Raw genomic sequence first — 25,721 nt, 5'->3', positions numbered from 1 at the left:
CGTATGCCCGGCTTAAGTGAAAGATTATTCCAACCAAAATGAGACACAGACCCCCACTTAGATTGAATTAACTGAAATATTTATATTTCAAAAATTTTGAACAATTGCCCCAAAATCGAACATTGGAACAAACAACTAATTCAGTTCGTTCACTTTTCATATTCATTCCATTTCTCAGAAATTAATTCCAGAACTCGAAAAAAAAAAAAAGATAGGAATCTGCAGAACAAAATGAGAAATGTTTAAGCGGCTGTTTAACTCTATTTTCTATTCATTTCACAACGTAGTGGTGGTGAATAAGTGTGCCTTTTCAGGAAAACAAAATTCTTCGGATGACCCCAAACTTTTGAATGGTAGTGTACATATATATACACATTTACATATATATATACATATGTATATATATATATATATATATATATACATACACATACACATGTATATACATATATATATATAGATAGATAGATAGATAGATAGATAGATAGATAGATAGATAGATATACACACAGAAGAAGAAAGTTTTCTGTTTAGATTGTTTCCTTTCATTTTCTTTAATTTATTATGCCGTTGTACAGTTATTTCTGATTGTCAGCAACCTTTGCTTTTCCTGAGACCTACACAGCTGCCGCAGCATTATTGACCCTAGTGAGTTGCCGTAGTAGGTTGGAGGAAGCATACAATTTGCTGACAAGCTTGCCGAGCTTTCTTTATATGGTGAGTTACTATTTATTTTTAGGCAATTTATTAAACTAGATTTGAAGCTATGGCGTAACAGTTTCACCAAAGATAAAGCCGTTTTTTAAAGAATAAACACGATGTATCTTTTCTACACGTGTCGTTAGCGTCACACACCGTGTTAAATAGCCACTGACTACAGCTTTAAAGACCACTGAAAATGGTTTGATTTTTCACTTTGAGTACTTTTTATATCTCCGTAATCCGAGAACATTGACATATGAAGCTACTTCTGTTTATGTGTAGCCTGTTGTATTTTAGATAGAGTTTAAAGTATTCTTTTCTTTGCTCTGAGCAGGTAATTATCCACGATGACAGCTGCTGCCAACCTTCGCTCCATCTTTGATTTGAGCTTCAATGAAGAAGTTTTGAAGCTGAAGGAGGTCAATCCTGTCCTGAAGGAGACTGAACCATCCACAGACCTCACAGGTGAAACCAAACAGCTTAAAATATGAGAACAATATTTTCTATAATGAAACCCAAAAAAGGAATAATTGTATTTTAAATACTGACCAATTTTTAACAGAGGGCGTTTAATTTTAAGCATTTGTTTCTGCTGACTGTGATTATTATGAGTAACAGTTAATTCAAGCTTGAAAATCTGTTTCCCAGAGGATTAGAATATTACATAGGAACTATAAGAACTAAAGGTAAATGTTCTGCCATCACATACAGGTTGTTCTCAAAGTATTAGCATATGAAAAAGTTCATTATTTTCAACAATGTAATGATAAACTTAAACATTCCTATATTTTAGATTCATTGCACACTAACTGAAATATTTCAGGTCTTTTATTGTCTTAATTCGGATGATTCTCTAATAAGAACACTAATTTTTTGATAAGAATTTTTGAATTTTTCATGAGCTGTATGCCAAAAATCATCCATATTAAGACAATAAAAGACCTGAAATATTTCAGTTAGTGTGCAATGAATCTAAGATATATGAATGTTCAAGTTTTATCATTACATTATGGAAAATAATGAACTTTATCACAAGATGCTAATATTTTGAGAAGGACCTGCTGACCTGATGGCTGTCCAGCAGACAATTATTAACACCTCTTGGAAAAAAAGGTTAGACACAAATGGTCGATGCTAAATACTATAATAATGCAATAGTCTAGGAAAGGCCAAAAAAAAAAAACAAATTTTGAGAGTAATGTGCTGGTGAAGGCTCTCAGTCATCCAGGTCATAGTCATTCAAAAAAATGAAATTAAAAACAATCCCCTGGACTTAATTTTTTCCAAGTTTAAAGTTGTTTCGCTTCTCATCCAGGAAACTTTTTTTTGAACCATTTTGAATTGATAAAGCTTCCTGGATGGGAAGCGAAACTTCTTCAAACTTGGAAACTAAGTCAAGTGAATTCTTTCAATTTTTTTTTTTTTTGAATTTTGAGAGTAATGTGAAAGAAATCCAATTCCAGAGTTTGAGGGAAGATTCATAGAGCCGTACTAAGCTTCATACAAAGCTTTATGGGGGAAATAATGCTTAAACTGTAGCTGAATTTTTCCTATGGCATCTTTTCCCGGTATACTACATTTTAGCATTTCATTTGGGAATTAAGCTCCCAGATTCTTCAGGTTAAGCAGAGACAGTGATGCTTGATGAAGTAAGTGATAATTTGAATGCCATTTAGATCTGCTAGCCTTTGTCCACTTTGTCTAATCAACTTCAAACAGGACATTTTAAGGCACTTCTACTTCTTGACAAGCCAAGCTTTATGGAGATGCTGATATATAATCTTAGGCTGAAACAATTAATTGTGTTTAATCAATTATTTAAATAATCGTCAACACATGTAGTAATCGATTATTCGTTAACTGGAGTACAGAGACTCTAAAATGTGCCTTTAGCTGACAAAGCGACCCACTTAAACCAGTAATTATACCAATATTGTAATTTAAATATTTTTAAAATGTGCATCTGTGAATAGGCTCTATCCAGAACTCCTCAAGTGGAAATGGTTTGGTTTCACCTTGTTTAATATCCTAAAAATTCTTCTTTAAGGAACCTTTTGCTATCAGATTATTATAAGATTGATTTGCAAAATAATGGTTAGTTGCAGCCCTGATATATTCCTACATGACTTGGCTTTAGTCAAGTACTATTTAGTCAAGTACTATGACACCATAGGTACCATAACCCCAATGACCGTGATGCGACTAAACTTGAGTGACCAGCAAACTCGTCTGACCTGAACCCCATAGAAAATATATGTTGTGGTTTTAAAAAAGAGAAATTATAGAACTTTACTCTGATCCAGAAGCATCACATTGATACAGTAATTCATACAAAAGGATTCCAAACCAGATATTGAGTCTATATACTCCACAGTAGATGGACCTTTATATCAGTAGGCCAACATTTTTGTATTAAAATGTTTTATCCAAACGATCTGAGAAAGAGAATATAGAGTTTTCATTACTGCAAACGGATTTTAAATCTTAACAGAAATTAACACTTGAAATATATAACGAAATATGCAATGACTCTGCATTTCAGTATATCGGTATCCTTTCCGAAATAAAGTTTCCATGATATTCCACTTTATTGATACACTTGATCTTTTGCCTGGTCGTGTTAATTTGAGTTGTGCTTCATGTTGTTTAGGTGCGGAGGTTCAAGGTCCAGATGATGACAGGAAGAGAGAGGTTTCTGACAGAATGGTTTGCTCAGCCTGCAAATGTTCCTTTGTCAACAGAGAGGAACAGGTAAGCAAATCAGTTTAAAGATTGACTCTGACTCAGATTGGTTTATAGTTGCCAAACATTAGTTTTTTATTTTTATTTTGTTTAATTGGTTGCGTTTGTTTTGCAGAGGGAGCATTACAAGCTTGACTGGCATCGGTTTAATTTGAGACAAAAGATTGCAGGTTCACCCCCGGTCACGGTGGAGGAGTTTGAGACGAAGACCAAAGCCGGTAGGGAAACGACGCTGCTATAGGCAAGCTGTTTGTGTAGATATTACATATCCCTGATGTCAAGTTGTTTTCACCCACTAGTTCTCAATGAAACTCTCCTAAAAATATTTAAACCACTCTTCTAATTCAATAAAAAATTTTAAGTGTCCACTTAAAGGCTTTTTGATACACAAGTGGAAAAACTAATCTGATATCAAACACCATTTCATTCTAGCGTGCTCGTTAGCATTAAAATGGCTGGCCAATATTCTACCTGTAGTGCCCTTAAATGTTTGCAAGTAGTTTGACCAGAGATTCTAACCGAATGGCTAATAATATATAACAACTAACATTTTAGGGCAATCTACAGCGCTTGTGTAAGTAATACTACTACAGCCTTTAATGTGCAACTTTGTAACCAACTGACATTTTTAAGAGTTAACTGATATATGTCTGAAATATGTAATCATATTCTGGACATTATAAGTGAACATGTAGGCCAAAAGAGACTGTATTAGTCAACAAGGGCAAAATCCTGGCTCCTTTTTTGAGTTGCATTAATTTATTAGTACGGCAAAAAACAACAACATGCATGTCGTCAACTGTGCTAGCGGGGAACCTGTGTGTCCGTCACAGGTTTGTTGTTTTCTTTTAATACACACAGAATATACTATATTTTAGAAATAAAGTCAGTCCAAACAAACCTACACTTGGATGAAACTCTAATTGTTCCCCTAATAATCACTGTTCTTGCCTTCCCTGGTCTAAGCCATGTATTTTCAGTCATTTGCACTGAATGTTTAATTCTCTATAACTATGGAGGATTTGAGGTCACTTCTCTCAGAGGACGGTTTACCAGCATCACCATCGCGTTTCATTTGACAGTATAACATCTCCATTAAGAAGTCCAGACTTTGACAAGGTCTCTGTAGAAATGTTATTCAGAAGTAGGCTTGGTGTCCTGCTGCATAACCCAGATGTGTTTAACGTGAAGTTGCTAACTGAAAGCTACATTTTCTCCTTAATATTTTTTCAGTAGAGCAGAGAAATAATTTTCCCATAAATTTCAGGTTTGAAATTAGCTAATCAACCCCAGACCATGATACTACCATCACCATGCTTGCTTTAGGGTTAGGGATGCACTAACCCTATATGAAAATTGATGCACTTCTTTTTATTTATTTTATTTTTACACTTAATTTTTTGGGAAGAAAACCCTTCACTTTGACCTCGTCAGTCCAGCGATTATTTTAGGAAAAGTCTGAAAGAGTCTTTGAGCCTTTATTTTGTTCCTTTTGGTCAGTGTTGCATTTTTGTTTAGTCTGCCTCTTATTGTTGAATCATGAACCTTACCGGAGACTAATGAGGCCTGCAGTTTTTTTTTTTTTTTTTTTTACCCCCATTAAAAAGCAATGATCTGATTATTAACAAGCAGGTAGAATATTTTTAACAAGTTGCAGACTGTGGGTATAGAGTATGATATAGTCATGTACTTTCTTGGTCTATCCGCTGACCAGATTGTTAAAAGGCAATTTAGTTTTAGCTCTTGTGCTACAACTGCCCCTGTCAGTTGGCAAAAGTTGTATGTATGGAGCATAGTGAAGGCGAGGTGAATTCAGGCGAAATTTGTCTCACCTCAGGACTTCTGTCGCTCGTCTTCCCCCTCTCTGTTTCTGCCTACTTCCATTCTGGTCTATGAATAAAGGCCACTAGTACCACTAGATCTTTAAAAACTCTCCACTAGGAGTGTGTTTTAAACTAGTGGAGCAAAATATTGAGTTTTGTGAGAGCAGCTACCTAGCTGTTGCAGTGCTTTCCTGAAAATGATGGCTGACATCAAGGATCTCTAATATTTATACAGCTGGCATGCCATAGTTTAGACATTAACTGAGGGAAAACAAGGAAATATGCATTTTATTTTGTAGGAGACCTGTCAAGCATCTCCGGCTCGGAGTCAGACTCAGATGAAGATGAAGGCGACAGCACAGGAGGTGGGGGTAACATCATTGGAACGGAGGACGAGTGTTCAGCCGAGTCTATTTTAATGAATGGTCGGCTCTCCTGTAAGGTGCTGTTTCAGAACGATGCAGGAGAATATCTGTCGGTCTATCGCTGCGTGCTAATGGGAATGGTGAGGCTCAACAGGTTCAGCTCATGTTCAAATAACTTGTAATGCTACTTATTGTTGACGCATTACTTCTGGTCTCATATTTCAGTCAGATTCTGATGAACAGGATGCGGTTTCCTCTCTGAAGGCTATAAATCTGAAAACCGTCTGGGTCATTCTTATGACGGGTGGAGGACACTTTGCTGGAGCCGTCTTCGAAGGGTAAATCTGACCGTTTGTTCATTGTTCAGATCGGTGTCATCGTTGTCAGAAAAGGCTAAGAGATTCATTTTTATCAAATCTTCATGATGCCTGTTTTAGGAGGCAAGTTCTCCAACACAAGACCTTCCATCGATACACGGTGCGAGCAAAGAGAGGCACTGCCCAAGGGCTGCGGGATTCCCAGAACCGGAGCCACATGGCCAAATCTGCCGGAGCTGCTTTGAGGCGATACAACGAGGCCGCGCTCGTTAAGGCAGGTTCACGGTGGATCCACCTGCTCCGTCATTTATCTTTAGAAAACTGATATCTTCAAACATGCATTCAAATAATACAAATTAATTTAACTTTTTTCTTTATCATAGTTTGAATCCAATTCCCACTCCCTCAAATTCTTTTAATTTTATATATTTGATCTGTTTCTGTTCAGCCTTAGTTTGTTTTGTTGGGAATAAAAAACACTTTACAAACACAACCCAGCAAATAAAACATTATGCTGTTTAGAGTTTTTAACTCAAGCTGGATGATGAGTGAAACACTTTTATACTCTGCATGTTTTATTGTGTGCTGAGAATGCGCATGCATTGGAAGGAATATTGCACAAGATATATTCTGAAGAGAGGATTATGTCAGCCAAAGGAAAAATGATCTTCCTATGCTGTAAAGAACAGATCTTCAACATGGATTTCACAACCCACTAATTAGCTTTAAGTTTTACTTAGTTTTATTACAACTAGATTAACTGAAAACTAAAATGTCAGTGGATCAGATAACTTAAAGACCTGATAACGTCAGAGTTTGTCATTTCAGAAACCTTTCTGCTTCCTTTTGAATGACTTACTGCATCAAAGCGACCAGGAATGGACGAATTAGACCTGTGGCTTTCCCCTAGTCACTTTGACTGCAGCCTTCATTATGCATTGATGCGTTTTATTATTTGTTCTTTATCTTATGTCATATGTATGCTCTTTTCATTAGATGCAAATTAACACTTTAAATGTTTCCTTCTGTAAAATAAAGTGACTTTTTGATGATGTTCCATGTTAATGAGATTCAGCTTTCCTCTTTCCCTGCAGGACATCCAGGATCTGTTGCTAACTTGGGCCGAGCACCTGAACCGAGCCTCTGCCGTTTTCATTCGAGCACCCAGCTACAACAAGACCATCTTCTTCGAAGGCCGTGGGGGTCCACTGCAAAAAAAAGACCCCCGGATCCGTTCGCTTCCCTTCGCCACGCGCAGGGCGACGTTTCGGGAAGTGCAGAGAGTGCATGGCGTCCTCTCTACTGTTCAGGTTTATGGTACGTTTAGAGTGACTGCATGTTGTCTGGCAAGGCTGAGGTTAATAATGATCCATACTGTGACTGTGCAGGGAAGGACGCAGACATGTCTGCTGTTTTTAGTCCCTCCAAGAAGGGATGGAAAAACACGACCAAAGCTGCAGCACAGAAAACTGCAGCTGAGGAGAAAGGTGCGTTTTATGACATGAACGCCCCAATAAGCGAATCATCTAGGTATATTGAGCAACAATATTTAATTGGTTAAACATAAATGCAGATAAACTTCCGGCACCAGGGGAGGAAAACGATGAAAGCTCAGAAGAAGAGGGAGAGGAGACCCAACTGGAGATGGTTGAGGTCACAATAGGAACTCTGGACCTGAGAGAGTCTGAAATTTATCCCTCCAGGCACAGGAAGAGGAGGAGGAAAAAGAAGGAGCAAATCAAACTTCATGATCAAGGTTGGTATACTTTAATTAGACACTAGAAGGCTTTAAATGCGAGTTTTTTTTTTTTATAAATCCTGTATCTGGCAGAAACAGGAAGGATGGATGCAGGAGCAGGTGAGGAAGAAGAGGGGGAGCATGGGACTACACCTGCAGGAGAGGAGGAGGTTCCTGAGCAAGAATGTCCTGTAACAACAAGTAAGAAGAAACTGGAGAATAAAGATGGTGAGTATAGATGTATGTATTTGGCTGTTGTAGCATAATAATATAAATTAATTTAATCTGTTAAGTTTTTTTCTCTCTCTAGATGTTGATGAGTCGGTGGATTATGGCCTCAGGGATGCTCTGTTTACCGCATGCAAAGTTGGAGATGTTGGGACTGTTTGCAGTCTACTTCAGCTACCTCAGGAAATGGTGAACCATCCTGAAAGGATGGAGAATTTTCTCACGTCCCCTTTAAGCCTCCTAAATAAACCGATCGACTCATCAGGATTCACTTTACTGCACGTCGCAGCAGCAGCTGCACAGAAGGCTGTGGTCAGGCTGCTGCTTGATGCAGGAGCAGATCCTGCATGCAGGTATCAGCATCTGTAGATACATGCAGGGCTTTACTGATGTTTTTATAGCTGCCTCTTTACTTTTTGTTGTTACAAAACCATGAGATTCAACTATAAATTAAGCAACACATTGCTAAAATTGTGAGTAAAGATATTTAAATTTTTTTTTCTTCGAGACAAATTTAGGTCAATGTATAGTACTTGAAAAAACTTTGACTAGTTTATTTTTAGCTCCCTCAACTCATATTTTGAAGTTAGCATTACTTTTTAATTCCCCAAATTGCAAAAATATGAAATTTATAGCTTTTTTAACATCTAGGCTAAATCCATATCAACCCAAATTCAGGTTTAAACCATTAAAATAAAGAATTTAGAAGCCAAAATAAGAGAAATGGCTTTTTTTTTAATTATTGAAACAAAATAAGTGAGTTGAACAAAAAAATATTTAGTTGTAGAACTAAAACTAATCATCTTTTAAATAAGATTCATTATAAAAAGCCCTTTTGTCTTGTAGGAAGTGGAATATAATTTAAAGGACAAACATTTTTCCATGCTGACTCTTACATACTAATATTTTCAGGAACATCTATATAATATATAAAAGTTTTTGGTTGTCACCTGCTAAAGGACTTAACAATATTCCTTTACAGAGATAACAAATCCCGGACGCCGTATATTGTCGCCCCTGACAAAGACACAAGGAACGTCTTTCGTAAATACATGGGCGAGAACCCTGATAGGCACGACTACAGCAAAGCACAGGTAAGAACGCGGAGCAATTTCTTTGACTTGAATCACACTGAGGCAGAGAAGCTTAGTTTCCCTGCTGTGCAACTCCAGATCCCTGGGCCACTAACAGCAGAGACTGAATCCAAAAAGATGGAGAAGAAAAAAGCCCAGAGAGCTCAGAGAAAACAGCGGGAGAAAGAGCAGAAGGAGGAAAAGCGAAAACAGGAGTTGGAGGCAGAAGAGAAGAAAAGATTTGCATCTCTGACAGATCGGGAAAAGGTGGGAAAACATTTTGGCGTGATGTCTAGAAAACCAAGAAAGAACATGTTTAAGTCTTTCCTGTTTGATGACAGAGAGCTCTAGCAGCAGAGAAAAGGCTGGCAGAACAAGCAGCTGCATCAGGAGTCAGCCTGTCTAATGTCCAGTAAGTTCCACAAGGTCATCTATGATGATAAACAGGCTTAATATCAGAATGGAGTGTGCTTTTTTATCTGTGTAATTGTTCTCTTCAACAGGAGGTGCTGGTCTTGTGGAGAATCTCTGCTCGGAAAGATCCCATTTACCTACCTGGATTATTCATTCTGCACTCCACGATGCGTTCAAGCACATCGAAAAGCAAATGCTCCTCCAAGCAAGTCCTAGCAAACATTGGAAAGATGAATCTAGAAGGTTGAAACCTAAAAGCACAAGACTCTTTGGCTTGTTGAATATAAATGTTCATCTTTTTAATTAAAAATTGTAAATTGTTTAACACTAATCCATGTTTACAACTGTATATTATATATTTACACAATGTAAAGTTACAAATAATGGTGGGAAACTGGAATACAGATGATTATAAAAGCTGAAGATCGCCTGCTTTGATTACAAGTTCAAAGTAAAAGAAAAAAAAAGACAATAGAGCCAATAAAGAATTTGCAAAATTGAAGCAAAGAATATTTCCTGTTTTATCAGCATACATTGCTAAAAAAATAAACAGGGAAAAATGCAAGTTTGTTAATTTTCTGGAATATCGATCTGGTCGGTTAATGAAATTAACAGGTTCACTAAAGAGCCAGCAATATAAACAGTTATGGTTTTATAGGTGGAGACCCAGGACTTTCTTTTAACACATTTTTTCAGTAGTTTTAAATTTGAACAGGGTCAGTGTCTCTACTGATAGCAGGAGACATCACTAGGTAGTAGGGTTGTCAAAAGTATCGAAACTCAAAAAAGTATCGATACTTAAACGTTGTATCCGGATACAATACTCGTTTTCAAAAGTATCGATACAGTGCCACCACCAGTGGCACCTAAGCAGTCATTCATCTAAAGTGCAGAATAGAGGAAAATGCACGTTCAGAACACTGTGATTGAATAATTCTGTGCACTTTTCAGTTTCAGCCTTTTTTTTTGTAAGAGTTGCAGCTGCTGAGAATTATTTTTGTTTCTTAACTGGTTTGGCTAGTGTCATTGTTATGTGTGCAAAGCATAGCCAAGGAAGGAACACTTAATTTTAATTTCATAAGTTTTTATATCAAGCTTGCTTAATATTGTGCACAGCATACAACCTTTATTGTGTTTATTGTATTTTATTTATTAATGAAAATATTTCTGTAGAATTTTGGAGTCTTTGTTTTTATCCTTGTGGTATCGAAAATGGTATCGAGTATCGAATATTTTCCTTAGTATCGGTATCGAGTTGAAAAGTTTAGTATCGTGACAACCCTACTAGGTAGCTTCAGAGGATGCACGAGCAGCCTAACTCCTTCAGGAAGGATCAAGATCATGATTTCAGGAGGTAAACAGTTGCTCTAGTATAGCTGGACAGGCCGATCAGAGGTTCTTCCCCTGTCCTACCAGCAGTGCTAACTGGTTTCTGCTCCAGGTTCTGGGAGATGAGGGCCATCCTCTGCTGTTTACATGTTGTTCAATCACGTGGGGCGATACAGGCTGGGGACATTTTTTTTTTTTTATTTAGCAATAAATGTCTTCTATGATTTCTACTTAAGCGCTTTGTGAGTTAATTTTAATTTCCATCAAATGGTGTGGCACCCTTTAACTCCTACATTACTCCATACCAGTACAGATATCCAGCAGTTTTGTTTTTCCCAGTTGAGATCTCATCTCCTTTATTTTTTTCCGTGTATGTGTAGAGCAGTCAGGATTTCCCAGCCGTGACATTAAGCTGAGGTCGGTCCATAAAGAGAACTCGCAGGTGTGCTGGGGCTCTCTCCAACTCCAGTATTGTGATGTTGTTAGGCAGACTGGTGCTCAGCAGGGGTCCAGGTACATACAGAGTCTGCTGAGGGCCCCATGCTGGCCAGTATCGTCCCAAATTCACTCCATTAATCCAAACTTGGCCCTGATCAGGGAAAAGGGAGTTCTTATCATGCCCACATTTAAAATCTATTATAACTTTCCCCACACTTAATGGAACCTCTGGTAAACGTGTAAAAAACCTTAAATAGAAGGATCTTTTTTCAGTAGCGCAATCCACATGGAACAAAGAGCCAAATCTAACCTTTAATTGGAATACAAATATTTAGTGAAGGAATAGCATTAAGAAATATTTAATTTACAAAGTTAGTCATGCTGTCTAACGGCGCATACAGCTGGCTTTCTGATCCTCAGAAACTCCGGGTTATCAGAGAGTTCATAATGCCATTGCAGACCTGCTGCATATAGTTTATTTCCCCCCAACATTTTTTAACTTCCACCTGAAGTTAACTGTTTTCACAGAATCTTTCAAAAACGTCCTGGATCCAGATGGTTATGTCGATCATCACCAAAATGCAATCATTTGTTGCCATTCATAATATGCACAATTCTTTTAAAATTTCAGCAAAATCCATCCATACATTTTTTATTTTGAAAACAGACAACCAATGCAGATGAAAACATACCGGTAACCACCTTGACGGGGATAATATCCATCCAAACTAAAAGAACATAGATTCACCAACCACAGCAACTCAGTGGACATAGTTCAGGTTGACCAGAGATGATGCCAAAAACAAGATGTTGCCCTTTCTAGAATGTGCTGTGCACATTTAGGACAGTGGGAGTCTTAATACTGAGGTTCACCAGAAACCTACTCATATAGACCAATACCTTCATTTTATCTCTTTCTGGCACAAAAGCTCTCTGCTATCAGAACTCTTGAGTTACTAGCTGAAAACTTTCCTCCTATAATGGAGCAGAAACAAAAAGAACACAAACATGTAAGGAAATCACTTGAAGCATGTGGTTATCCAAACTATGTGTTTAAATTGGCCAACAAAACTAGCAGAAAGAACAACACTGCCTCGAACACAAAGGAGAACAAAACGTTGTTCCACGTGTGTCAGGAGTCTCTGAGAAACTCAAGAGGATTTCCTCTGAACATAACATACCAGAGGATTTCAAACCCAACAACACACTCAGACAAAAATGGGTTTATCCCAAAAACTGAACACCCTAACCTAAGCTGAGCAGCATTTTTTAAGTGATCCAGTGCAGAAACAAACAGCCACACAAAAACATGAGGCAGCACAGAAGAACCAGCAACTCTAGGTAAGATTCAGCTGTACGGTAACACCTTAACAACAGTGGACACACATTTGACAAGTAAAATGTTCAGATTATTGGACAAAGAGGACTGAGGGATTGAAAGAGGTATGAAGGAAAAGGCATCCCTGAGTGAGGGGGCAGGATTGCGTTTACCAAGCATTTACAATTTGGTCCTGGAAAAAATTCTGATCCATTTACATAAGCACACTCATCATGATTCAAATGCCCAAACACAAGACCCACACAAAACAACAGACTCCATCAACCCAGGAGGATGACAGGTGAGACAGTAATTGGCATCTTACTTGGAATATGCTCAGAAGGATGGAGTTCCATAGTGCTAAAAAGATCAGCGCTTCAACGACCGCAAGCTGACTGAATTGACAGACTTCTAGACAGGTGTTGAAATTTTTCCAGAATTTACCGCATGAAAGTTTTGATACCCCCAATTTAATCCTGCCTTGTGATAGAACTTCAATTACCCCCATTCCCAATCAGATTTTTTTATTAAAATGTAGGATTTCTCCAAATTTCTCATGTGGGAGGTCATTTTGGAGCTTTTTACACGTCTTTATCAGATGAGCCAGTAAGTGGGTATAGGGTACAATAGGAATGACATGAGGATTTACCTTTGTCCATTCATTCAGTTTGAGAAAAGTGTCCCAGGCTAGCCCGTTAGGTTCTAAAATCCCCATGTAGATTGTTGGCCCAACTGAAGGTTCTCTTTGTGAGGATGTAACAGCCTTCTGACTGGCTGAATGAGGCCAGCCTCTAGAAATGGCCCCATCAATGTCCAATGGGTAGATCTTCCAGTCTGTCAGGATGTCTTTACCTAAGATCAAGTTGCTCACTAGGCCCTAAAACACAGAAAACGTGTTAAGAGGACCCCCGCCAGTTCATGTTTATAGTTTATATCTGGTTATATATATAATTCATGTGGTTGCCTTGCCTTATAATCATTGATCTTGCTGCCAAAATTAACTCTACTCATGTTTTCAACGACAATATCCAGGGTGTCCCCCCGCCGTCCTGTTACACTCATCACAAGCGAAGTATCTCTTTGTAGCATCCCCTGGAAATCCTGTTTGAACACATTAATCACTCATTAGCTTCCAAAGGTACAACATACTCTACCTGGGTGTATAACATTAAGTAAGCTTATGTCAAGCCTGTGTTTTCCCTGCGAGCCTGGATGGCTAGACAAACAAAAGGTCAACATAAAGCCCTTACCCCATTGACTGACACATATGCACGGTCATGAACCCCATTCAGTGGAGATATAAGTGGCGTGGGCTCTGAGAGGTCCTGTGGCAGCGTGGTCCTATACAGCATGTATCCATAGTACTGGACACAATGAACACAGCAGACACAACAGTCTAGAAGTTTACTCTGATTAAAGAGGTCTACTGTCTCTGCACTGCTAGCTTGTTCTGTGTTGTTCCCCTGACCAGCACCATACCTGTTTCATCTCTTCAAAGGTCAGAGGATACTTGGATTGGACCGGCCCAAAAGGAGAAATTGTGTCTAGCAAACTGCTAATGTTGCCAACCTGTAAAACGAAATCAGAATCAGATATCCAAACATTTAAAAAAAAAATGTTCGCGAACTTGATTAAATTATACTACCCTTTGCAGTTTCACAAAGCCATAGGCAAACTTAGGAGTTGCTGGTGGCATGGGGCCGGAGGGGATGTCTCTAAACTAATCAGATATAATCACAGGTTACGTTCACACAAATCAACACGGACATCTCAGTAAATCAGAATATAAGAAATTAAGTTTAAAAAGTAATACTAAAAAAGTGCTATAGTGCTCTTCAGGAGTTTATTCCATTTGAGTATGGCTTACAGTGAAAGAAAATCCCAAATTTGATATTTCAGAAATGATTTAATTCTTACACCAGGCTACACATTCTTGGCAAAACTGATGATTTTTGCAGCAGACAGGGTAAACTTCAAAAGATCATTTTTGTAAAGACAAATCCTGCTCTAAAGGTAACATATCAAAGCTCAAGCTCTTAACTATTTTTGAAACTTCATAAACAAGAGTTTTTGAACGTTGGTACAGTTTAGCCCGCTATATTATACGATTGTAAATGTTATCGATATTAATACTCCAGGACTGACAATAGAGAATGATGTATGACCTATTAAATCCCCTGTATTTCAGAAAAGGAAAACCCTTCAATCAAAAAAAGCAGGAGTCCTGCTGTCTGAAGAAGTGAGAATGTTCCATTTGTGATCCCAATCTGAATTGTAATACACCTAAATTCTATTTATTTTAAAATAAAAAAAGTTTAAAAATTTCGATTTGGAAACTAATTAAAGGAAATATATATTATATACAAAAACGTCAATGGGTCACATTTTTCATAATGAAATTTCGTGAGAATTACATACAACTTGACAGATTGATTGTTGCTACAGGTTTACCTGTTTTATAACATCTCTGACAGCGTATAGCTTCTCTGTTGGGTCTCCCGCTTCAGTTAGTGGGGCATCGTAATCATAACTGGTTACCACAGAGCGAAACCTGGTGTCATGGTCAGCACCTGTAAAGAGGAGTGAGCCAATACAAGCAATCAATGTTAAACAAATGGGCACAATAATCGAAATTAAGGTATTTACCATTCCAGTAGCCAAAGTTAGTTCCTCCCTCAAACATGTACCTGAGAGGAAAGAGGGGTAAGGTCTGTGATTTAAAAAAATTTAATTTCTTCTTTCCACTCCAATGTTCTTGTTTAAACTACTGAACTGTAGCCTATGAAACATTAGGAAATATAAGGCCTTTCCCCAAAACAAAAGGGATGGACCTGTGCTCTCTATACTCAAAAAACACCAATGTCTTTGCATTACAGTTTATTTTAAAAAGGCCAAAGAGTATTGAAGAGTCCAAGAAGTTTATTCCCTTAGAACAAAAACATGGGAAATATAAAATTATTAAGGTAAGGATGAATCTGCTGCTATATCTGTTATTCAGTTACTGTTCATCTATTTTGGTTTGGTCCGACACCTCATTGGTCTTCCTTTGGCCACTGATATGCTTCAAAGACCGAATGGCTAATGAGTAGGAAAGAAGCCGACGTCCAAACACAACTTATAAGTATCTTCAAAAAGCCTGGAGTGTTGCACTTATTATTTTTTTAAATCTACATAAGGTATGTAAATAAAGTACCCTAAGTATATAACTGGCAAGGGTTTTCTCCTAGAAGGCAAAGATAGTCTCTCTCCAAGCCTTTTGTCTGCTGACTAATCAAACATCTACAGATAGAAGGAAAGCTGGAAGCCTGGGAGTTCAAGACGACATACATGTTGACGCTGGCCCCCATGGTAAGCATTTCTTCAAGCACTCTGCTGACCTTCTGAGCACTGACCATGGCATGCTGATCTCCCCAATGGTCCAACCAGCCTGTGTAGAACTCTGAGTTCACCTGCAAGACAATTCAACAGTTACATAAGTAGAACATCACCAGGAGAGAAGACGATCGTTGATGGACGGGTTTTCAACAAACCAGGGGTCCTTGAGGCTCGAATCTTCTCTGGCGATTGAAGGCTACAGTTATGTTGGTGTCTGAGGAAAATCATGTTAACAATGAGCGATGCACCTTAATTATTCAAGTGAAGAAAATATAGCCTTGCTGTCTCAGTTACACAGTCACATATCACTAACCTGTGCCAAAGTCTACAGTGGCATACAACCCATCCAATGTGCCACATGTCATCTCCATGTCTGTGTTTCCGTCAGTGGTGAAAAGAACAACATCCTCTCCCAGGAAGAGGCGGAACAGTGTTCGCAGGTGGCGCATGTAGTTGTAGTCACACGCAAAGTAGCTCCCATATTCATTCTCAACCTGCCGTTAATAATAATAATAATGCTTAGCCCCTAACATTAGGGGTTAAGCGTTATTGATACTTGTGCCATTATTTTACCTGGACAGTGATGATGTTACCACCATTAATGTAGAGCCATGGCTTAAGTTTGGGGAGGAGGATGGCAAACCAGTTGCTTACTGCATCCAAATAATCTGGTAGACCGAAAATTAATTGGTTATAAATATATTTTGGAGTACAGCATGAACAATAGGTGCCTGGTTACCTGTGTCTGCTGAGCGAAGTATGATGTTTGGTTTTTCGAGAAGCCATGCTGGTAATCCACCCTGGAACATAAATACAGAAAGGATATTTGTTTTTGGCAAAATGATTCTCGAACCATATCAGTTATCCTTATGGCTGCTGACTCTATGCTGATTACCATATCCTGGTGTTCTCCAGGGTTCTGTCATAGGCTCTCTTTTCTTCATGCTTCATATACTGATTACATCTATCTCTATCAAATCTTAAAAAAACCAAGGAATTTCAATCTACCATTATACTTAGACTGTCTAACGGTAAGTGAATATTGGAAACAGTTTATGTGGTAACTTCTCATAACTTTAATAGGAACAAATTTATTTTGGGTAAACCTCAGCTGAACCTTCAGTAGCCTATTTTGTTTTGAAAAAACAGGTGAGCCCCGTTACTTCCATGTTACAGCTAATAATACTGCTATTCATATAAATGAATCAGATCAGTTGTCTCAGACCAAGGGTAGTGGGGGGAGGCAGTCTCCTCCTCAAGCTATAAACATACACTAGAACAATTTTTTTTTTATTTACAAAAAAAGCTTCTGCAGAAAAACATAGGATCCTCGATTGAGTTACATAAAGTCTGTTTCTGTAGCTATTTTTGATCTAATTTAGTCTTCTTCTAATTCAGTATTTGGAAAGTACCGCCCAACCTCTGATTCCCATAAAGTGGTTTGGCTGCTGATGCAGCTTCTTTGAGTTTATTAAGCTGCTTCATTGAAGTCTCTCCTCTTTATTCCTCACAGCTGTTAGCATGTCAGTAAAACCAGCCTCACTCTGTCAGTCTTCTCCAGATTGTCTCCTCCTGACCCATACGAGGATTATTCCAGTGTCAGTGTTCACTGCATGCCTTCCTGAGCTTGACCTGTCCTCACTGGATTCTCATCCCCTTCCGACCGGCCTGCTTTTGCCTGTCACCGGTTTCTTGGCTCCAGTCTGCTCAAAGCCAGTTATCAGTCTGTCAGCGATGATCTGCCTGCTTTAAGCCTGCCTGCAGTCTGTTTAGTCATTGTGAGGGCATTCGGTCTGCTCTCCCTTCATCTGCCTTCTAGAGTTAACTTCTAGTCTTCCTGGCGGCAGTCCTCTCTCTCATTGTCACACACTTTCAGTATTCCTTTAAATCCAACACCTTGTTGGGGTGATTATCTGGTTCTCAGAGGTTTCTCATTACAACAAGCTACTACAAGAAATATCAAAGAAGCTTGAAGTGCAGCAGCTTCATCGTCACAATGTCATAACTATTAGTTAAGTATCTATTAATTAAGTATCTATCAAGTATTAAGTATCTATTAGTAAGCAATAAGTAGATCACAATCACAGTCTTTTCATTTTAGAAAAACAAAACGGCATATATATATATATATATATATATATATATATATATATTGTTTTTTTTCAGCACTTCAACGTATTTTATCTCATGCTTTTGTTTTCTTTCCTTTTTTGTTTTTACAGGCCCTTGATGTGAACAGACATTTATTTACAGTTTAATTTTGATTTGCTGTGATGGTTCTAGCAACACACTGAGAAAATTATGGTCTTTTTTTTAAGACTTTATGTCAGAAGTTGTGCTTCTCACCATCTCCCATTCTGCACAGATGTACGGTCCTGGGCGTAGGATCACCAGGAGGCCTGTCTGGTTTGCTAGATTCAGAAAATGCTCCAAATCTCTGTCTCCTGTGAAGTCATGGACTCCCTGGACCGTTTCATGGAAGTTCCAGGGGACATATCTGCAAAGACATGGGAGACATTTAGGAATGCTTGCAAATGATCCCCTGAAACTCAATGTACTTCAATAGGGTTTAACCGAAAACTAGATATAGAATATTTTTTTCCAGTTAAAAATCATTAAAAGGTTTATTTGCAGTTTCATCACAAGTAGGGGAGTATGTGGACACATACAATTTGCATTTGACCAAAAATTACTATAAATCGAAAGCAATACATAGTGAGATCCTAAACACTACATTTATAAACAGGGTTTCTGCGGGTCATTAAAATTCTTATTTTTTAAATTAAGGCCTTAATTGGAATTAAAATTCATTAGATTTGATAACCATGGCATTAAAATGCTTCGGAAAAGAAGCCTTAGTCGGAGAAAAGGCTAGAGAATGGGGAAAATGCAAATCTGAACCAAAGTGGCGGGAAAACCTGTCCATGGTGAAGATGGTGAAGGATTTTGCCGTATATATTTATAGATAGATAGATAGATAGATAGATAGATAGATAGATAGATAGATAGATAGATAGATAGATAGATAGATAGATAGATAGATAGATAGATAGATAGATAGATAGATAGATAGATAGATAGATAAACACAAGTTATGGGTATTTGTTGATGGCATTAAGATTATTTCTAAGAGCATTAAAAGAGCATTTAGAAGCATTAAATAAGAGTTACTCATTACTATATAAACCCTGATATAGTCAAACATGTTGGCAGCATGATGCTGTGGGCTTGATATTCCTGCAGTATTAGTCAGGGGTTGAATAGATGTCCACGCTACACTTTTATTATTTATGCCATTATCTATTTCCCCCTCTGTCACAGTTTTCCATGGTTTTGTGTTAATCAGTCCAGTGAAATACAAAAAAGTTCAATAGGTATGCATAGGAGAAATGAGTGAATTGGTTTGTTAAAGCATAAAAACTGGGTGTGTTTTGGCTCACACTTGGATGGCATTGAGTCCAGTCATGTACATCTTCAATAGGCGGTCCTTCCAGTAATACTGTGGGATTCTGGAATAGTGGATACTACCTGAGATGTAGTGGAAAGGCTTCCCGTCTTTCAGGAAACAGTTATTCTTGTAATCTATAGAGAAAGATCTCGCTCCAGAGACCTGCGATAGAGAAAAGAAACACGCAAAGTTAAAATGTTCTCACTTCTGGCTGCAGCAGAAACATGCTGATAATTGCTGTTTTCTATAGATAATTACATCTTTATCTGGGAGTGTTTAAAAATATATATTTAGGGGAACTACGGCTGTTTCCCTTCTTACCAAAGTTCCACAGAGGGCTGAAAGCACCATGCTGACTGCAAAGAGGAAAAAAGCATCAGAGGCCATTTCCACCGCCTCCTGGGATCAGATTGATTTAATGCACCGACATTCATTAATTTATCGTCTTCTTTTCAAAGAATTGATGCTCTGCGTTTCCCCTGCATGCAAGGAAGCAGCATTTTGCTTATTTCTGCTGAAGTTCAACCGCTTCACACACAGTCATGTGATTATCATGGTCTGTAGTGTCAGGGTCCTAAAGCCTTCCATGTTAAGCTCCAGTTGAGTTTTTTTGTTTTTGTTTTTTTGAAAAATGCAGAATATCAATGACAAACTCAACAATACGCCAATAATGAACATTATAAGAAACAAATAAGATCACAACTCCTATTAACTCCAATAAAAATTAGAGGCTAGAACAAGGAAGAGAAAGAAGAAAAAAAACTTCAATAAATTATTAAGAGGGGACAAACAGAAATTCTTCCAATAAATTAGACAATTTATTTGCTTTAAGGTTCTGCATCTTTTCCAGACATTGGTTAAAGGAGGAAAATTCTTTTTTGAGAGCAGAGAATGAGAAGGAGCATTTTGCATAACAGCATTTATGGATGTAATATTTGGTTATAATCATCAAGTATTAACTAAGAATTCCACCTTTTTTTCATTAATATATAAACCAAAATGAATTATTTGTAAGGAATTAAAGTCCACATTTATACATCTAGAAGATAGAAAGATCTGAAGTTGATCCCATAGGTTTCTTACTTCTTTACATTCATAAAACAAATGATTAGTAGTTTCAGTTAAGGGTTAAATGCTTTATATTAATTTATGCATCTTTTTTTTAACCCACCTTCTTTATATATATATATATATATATATATATATAAAAAAAACTTTCAGGAATCAGCTCTTCACATCAGGACACTGACATTTGCTTTTTAAAACAGCTTCCAACTTTTTTTCAATCATTTTTCTATTATTATCTATCAAATACCTCTTACTTTCTTACTTTCCTGCAGTTGTTAAAAAAAAAAATCACAAGCTGGTGCTCCCACCACCATGCTTCTGCAGTTGTACTGGTCTCTGAAGGAGACAGAATTGTAGTTGTAGTCTAAAAATGACATTTTGACTTAGACATGGGTGTAGGTTCGCATAGGGACCATAGGGACATGTCCCTACCAACATTTTGGCCAGACCAACTTGTCCCTACCAATAATTCTATGTGAATAACATGTTTATAATTTACAATCCAGCGTTTGTTGCAGCAGTCGCTTCTTTTCTCACAACTTGTATATAGAGTCAATATTTTAAATGCTCAGTGCATATTACCTATAGAAAACATTGGATAAATACACATACAAAAGACATATTTAGGCTATATTTGGTTAAAAAGGCACATATTTACCCTCCGTCTTAGTCACTGGTAAGTTCAAATGTAACCCCTTTCAAAGTGTAATGTCCAAATTTTACATTATTCTGAGCCACTGATGCTTCAAACATTGATAAACACCATCTTGTGTGTGTAGTCCTTATAAAATTTTTATAAATGTAGCAAAAAATGCTGTTTTCTCTTTAAAGGAAATGCGCCCTTATGCTTACGTCAAGCACAAAAAAAATAGGAGCATGCATAATGCGAAGGACCAATGACATCAAACCAATTCAACTTAAGACCAATAGTGTCCCTACCAAAGTAGAGATCAAACCTATGCCCTTGGACTTAGACAACTTTTATTGTCATTTTGTGTCCACAGTGTAAAATTCAGACAGTAAATGAGCAGCAGCTTAGCAGTGAAATGAATGTTTCCATTTCATAAAGTGCAGCAGTGATAGAATGTAAACATGGTAAAAATAAAAAATATGGTGCAAAATGCATTGATGTGGAAGGTTCAGAGCAGTGTAAAGAAATATATGATGCAAAAATGCAATAGAAAAACATTTTGGAATTTTAATTTTGATTCCATCCGGTCCGAGTTCTTCCACTTCTTTAACTTTCTTTTCGTTGTTAAAATCTCACCTCTTTGCTCTGGCTTTTAACACAACCTAAGCAGGTCTTATGTATTTTTATTATTTGTATTATTATTATTATTAAATTGTAATTATCTTTTTGCTGCATTTTATAATGTTTGTTGTACAGCACTTTGGGCAGATGTCGCTGTTTTTAAATGTGCTATAGACATAAAGTTGACATTGACATTCTCCTCTGCAGACAAAATGCTATCTGAACTATGTATAGCTTTCTTTAAGCAATATACTTTCCTCTTTTTTTGCATCCTGACCAGGTTTCTGGATGCAATTGTACTAACTGCCGTCTTGCTGACAGATTCCCTGAGCTGTAGATCTCTGTAGCTGCTTAGTTTCTGGTCCTTCTCTGATAAATGCATATTAATGCATTTAAGTGTCATCCCATATAGATAAAAGTAAATAAAGTTCCATAATTTCTCTTCTTGATCTTTTTCCAAGGCCTGTCCAGTGTGTACTTTGGTTGTCATACTTTTCATTCACAGACCTCTGAGGTCATAGAGGTAATGTGTTCTCTGTATTTTATTTTTAGGAATATCACAGAAACATTATTCTGAATACAATTGCACACTAGACTTAAGTGTTACATAAGCACTCTAATTCACTTTATGTATTCTTTTTCCTTCAACTGCACCATAAACTCAAACCATGATAAAATACAAGAGGTTTAAAGTTTATATGTCTATCCAAAAGTTGATTTAAGCCAGTTGTATGAACAGAGGAAACATGTTGGTACTATATGACATAATGCTCTCCATACCTGCTATCATGCTATACATTATGTAGGTTGAGGACAATTGCCTTTATGTTCAGCATGGGGAAATAACAAAGCAGGCAGTTCAGGAACAGATTTATTTCAGCTTCACTGATTTTGTTTTTTCCTGAATGTTCTTTGAACCAGGATTGAAAGGATTTTAACAAAGGATTTTTAAAATCTTTTTGAGTGCGTCCAACTATATGTGTGTCTATGAGTCTAAATTTATTCTAGAAAATATTAGAAAATAATATGTTAGAGCCACCAATAAAACAAGGAGCCAGCTTTGTGCTCTCTTGTCACTAGATGGCGCTTTAATACCTCAAGTTAGAGGTCAGTCCCAATGCTGTAGTGTCTTGTTTAATCCAATTTTTGTTCCATTTTCTGTTTTAAAACCAAAAACATATATCTTTTTGTCAACACTTTTGATTGCATTCATTGTATTTATATACACATTGAAAAAATTGTTGGTATATCTATTTAATGGCAGCAAAACCTATAATAGTCACTAATGATAAAGATTCTATATAAAATTAACAAATAAAAGTCAGACATCCCTTTTCAACCATGCTTCAATAGAATGATTTAAAAAGAATAAACTCACAAAACAGGCCTGAACAAAAATGATGGTACCCTTAAATTAATATGTTGTTGCACAACCTTTTGAGGCCATAACCGCAAATAAGACTTCTGCTCCTCTCAGCAGGTACTATTGAGGTATTTTTAGTCCACTCCTCATTTGCAAAAGGCTCCAGTTTTCTCAGGTTTTTAGGGGTGCCTTTTCCATACAGCATGTTTCAGCTTCTTCAAAAGATGCTCAAAAGGATTTAGATCCAGGTTCAAAGGGGGCCACTTCAGTATATTCTAATGTTTTCCTCTTAGCCATTCTTTTAGCTGTGTTTGGGTCATTATTCTGTAACGTAACCATGACCTGCAACTGACTCCAGGCTTTCTGACACTGGGCAGCACATTTCTCCCCACAATCTCTTGATAGTCTTGTGATATCAGAGAATTAGAACTCTATATGCCAGATGAGGCAAAGCAACCCTAGAATATAACAGATTAGATTAGATGAGCTTTATTGATCTCACAGCGGAGAAATTCACTCGTCACATATTGGCATAGAAGTTACAGAAGGTGCAAACAGGGAGGAAGGTGAAAGGTGAAAGGAGAAAAGGTGCATTAAGAATAAGCAATATATATACAGTATATCCAGGTATATACAGTATATCAAGATAAATAGGATTAAGGTGGAAGTGTACATGTATCGCACACAATGAAAAAAATAAATAAAAAAAAAATAAGAAATAAAGATATGTACAATCCGGATGGCTTATATACAGGGGGAGAAATATTGCACATTCAACATATTGCACAGGATATTGTTCACAGTCAATAAATAAAAAAAACTATAATATAGCTGCACAGTGGTTTTTACAGGAGTTATTGTTGTTATAGTGCATTATTATAAAGTCTGGTGGCAGCAGGAATGAATGACCTGCGGTAGCGCTCCTTCTTACAGACAGGGTGTCTAAGTCTCTGACTAAAGCCTCCTCAATGTTGTAAAGAGAGTGTTCTTTTTCTTGATGTGCTTCATTTTTCCATCTGTGAACATAGAGCTGATGTGTCTGGGCAAAAAATTAAATTTTTTGTCTCAGCAATTCATTGGACATTCTCCCAGAAGCTTAATGGCTTGTCAACACCTAGTTTGGCAAATTCCAGTCGGGATTTTTATTATTTGTTTTCATGGTGTGCTCCTTTGTTGTCTTCAATTAAGTGCATTTCGGCTTAAAATTATAGCTGCAATCTGAAACCAATTTTACTTGTGGTTGAAGTTCACCTTTAAATTCTTTAGAAGTTTTTCTGGGTTCTTTTGTTACCATTCCTATTATCTGTCTCTTTGATTTGTTATCAGTTTTCCTCTTGTAATCATGTCCAGGGAGGTTGGCTACAGTCCTATGGATCTTACATTTCTGAATAATACGTGTAACTCTATTCACAGCAACATCAAGCTACTTAGAGATGGTCTTTAAGCCTTTACTTTTAACATGCTTGTCTATAATTTCCTCTGTGCTTTGCTTCCTCAGGTCCATGTTGAGTGCATCAGGGCGCATTCTTCTTCTTCTTCTTCTTGTTTTACTGGCGTCTTGCAACCAAATGGAGCATTATTGCCACCTACTTGATCTTATTTATGGTTCCTTAAATCCCTAGGTTTAGTCCAGTTTGTTGAAGATAAGATGACATGATTTTAAGTACTGTCTTTCTGGATTTATTTGAGAAGATATTTTTAATGTCCAGTTGTTTGATTCCTTCATGTTCCAGTCCTTTCCTTAAATCTATTCTTTGACTTGCATATTTAATACACTCAAACAGCACATGTTCTACTGTTTCTGGTTGACTACACATGTCACATTTTCCTGTTGGATGCTTCCCAATAACATGCAGTGAATCAGGGCGCATTTCCAGCACAGTGACTACTTGTAGCCCTAAACATAGGCCCACTGACTGATTACAAGATTGTAGACACCTGTGAGGCAAATTAGTGGACACACTTTGATTTAACATGTCATTTTGGTCACATTACTTTCAGTCTTTTCTATGGTACCATCATTCTTGTCCAGGCCTGTTTCATTGTTTTATTTTTTTTATAATCACTCTGTTGAAGCATGGTTAAAAAGCAGTTTCTTACTTTCATTGGTTAAATTTCAAAGAGTAAAAAATATATACATATATATAAATTATTACTTTTGTCCGCTTTAAGTTATTTCTTTCACCATTGTGGGTTTTCTTTTTTCATTAAATAAAAGACAAAAATTATGTCTTGTGTACAGTTACAAATAGATGCTTTCTAGAATATATACGCTGTCTTTTTCAGTTCCATCATGATTTTTTCCAGGAACATTTCTAAACTCTAATCTTATTTCATGTCTACTCCTTTATTAAGCTCAGTCATAGAAGTATTCAATCTCTGTGCACTCTAATGGCTAAGGACAAGATCTAGAGAGGAGATAGGACAAATGTTCTGGCTTTGTGACTCATTAGCCTGCACTTTATTGTCCTGCAAATAAGAGGATCAACAGTATACGCTGCCCTGTAATCTGGTTATTAGCATGATGGAGCCTGATGATAGCTTGTCTGCATTGTTGAAGAAATCCTGATGGATGCTCAAACCACAAAAACATTGCAGTTACTAATGCACTGGGAGTGTTAACACTTACTGACCCACTTGGGGTGAAGTGGAAGTGAAGTGGCTAGTGTGTAGAGATAACAAATGCTTACAAAAAAAAGAACGTCTTTTCTTAACATAAGCCCTATAC

At 37.2% G+C, this 25,721-nt stretch overlaps 2 protein-coding genes across 4 annotated transcripts; one reads left to right on the top strand and one right to left on the bottom strand.

The window, feature by feature from the left end:
• Positions 1-607: 607 nt before the first annotated feature.
• Positions 608-9,869, top strand: ankzf1 (ankyrin repeat and zinc finger peptidyl tRNA hydrolase 1). Of its 3 annotated transcripts, XM_038285629.1 has the most exons (16): positions 608-717; positions 1,037-1,167; positions 3,353-3,453; positions 3,560-3,662; positions 5,567-5,772; positions 5,858-5,970; positions 6,070-6,223; positions 7,044-7,266; positions 7,338-7,436; positions 7,523-7,705; positions 7,781-7,915; positions 7,998-8,268; positions 8,898-9,009; positions 9,088-9,255; positions 9,330-9,400; positions 9,492-9,869. In XM_038285629.1, the coding sequence occupies exons 2-16, from the start codon at positions 1,050-1,052 to the stop codon at positions 9,616-9,618; spliced, it is 2,184 nt and encodes a 727-aa protein (XP_038141557.1). In that variant the 5' UTR covers positions 608-717; positions 1,037-1,049; the 3' UTR covers positions 9,619-9,869. The 3 variants fall into 3 exon arrangements, with proteins under 3 accessions (XP_038141557.1, XP_038141558.1, XP_038141559.1); XM_038285630.1 differs by lacking the exons at positions 608-717; positions 1,037-1,167; positions 3,353-3,453 and having other exon boundaries at positions 3,597-3,662; positions 5,567-5,632; positions 5,710-5,772; XM_038285631.1 differs by lacking the exons at positions 608-717; positions 1,037-1,167; positions 3,353-3,453; positions 3,560-3,662 and adding an exon at positions 3,667-3,685 and having other exon boundaries at positions 5,567-5,632; positions 5,710-5,772.
• Positions 9,870-10,917: 1,048 nt separating this feature from the next.
• On the bottom strand, positions 10,918-19,697 carry glb1l (galactosidase, beta 1-like). The gene is made up of 16 exons (XM_038285624.1): positions 19,632-19,697; positions 19,303-19,472; positions 18,209-18,359; positions 16,602-16,662; positions 16,436-16,530; positions 16,176-16,356; positions 16,018-16,076; positions 15,815-15,936; positions 15,134-15,174; positions 14,939-15,057; positions 14,133-14,207; positions 13,967-14,056; positions 13,738-13,851; positions 13,457-13,588; positions 13,137-13,364; positions 10,918-11,320 (listed from the first exon to the last, which is right to left on the bottom strand). The coding sequence occupies exons 1-16, from the start codon at positions 19,695-19,697 to the stop codon at positions 11,117-11,119; spliced, it is 1,908 nt and encodes a 635-aa protein (XP_038141552.1). The 3' UTR covers positions 10,918-11,116.
• Positions 19,698-25,721: the final 6,024 nt, after the last annotated feature.

The sequence above is a fragment of the Cyprinodon tularosa genome, unplaced genomic scaffold, assembly GCF_016077235.1.
Source record: "Cyprinodon tularosa strain WSP-4 unplaced genomic scaffold, ASM1607723v1 ctg212, whole genome shotgun sequence".
NCBI lineage: Eukaryota > Metazoa > Chordata > Actinopteri > Cyprinodontiformes > Cyprinodontidae > Cyprinodon > Cyprinodon tularosa.
This window is presented reverse-complemented; position numbering and strand designations above follow the sequence as displayed.

Bases quoted from the DNA above. Each gene is read 5' to 3' on its own strand.
- ankzf1 (XM_038285629.1), top strand. From the start codon at position 1,050: ATGACAGCTGCTGCCAACCTTCGCTCCATCTTTGATTTGAGCTTCAAT. The intron at 5,773-5,857 runs GTGAGGCTCAAC...CTCATATTTCAG, and splicing joins GCTGCGTGCTAATGGGAATG to TCAGATTCTGATGAACAGGA. The intron at 9,256-9,329 runs GTGGGAAAACAT...GTTTGATGACAG, and splicing joins CTCTGACAGATCGGGAAAAG to AGAGCTCTAGCAGCAGAGAA.
- glb1l (XM_038285624.1), bottom strand. From the start codon at position 19,697: ATGGCCTCTGATGCTTTTTTCCTCTTTGCAGTCAGCATGGTGCTTTCA. The intron at 16,531-16,601 runs GTAACCAGGCAC...TCGGTCTACCAG, and splicing joins ACTTCGCTCAGCAGACACAG to ATTATTTGGATGCAGTAAGC. The intron at 16,357-16,435 runs GTAAAATAATGG...TATTAACGGCAG, and splicing joins GTAACATCATCACTGTCCAG to GTTGAGAATGAATATGGGAG.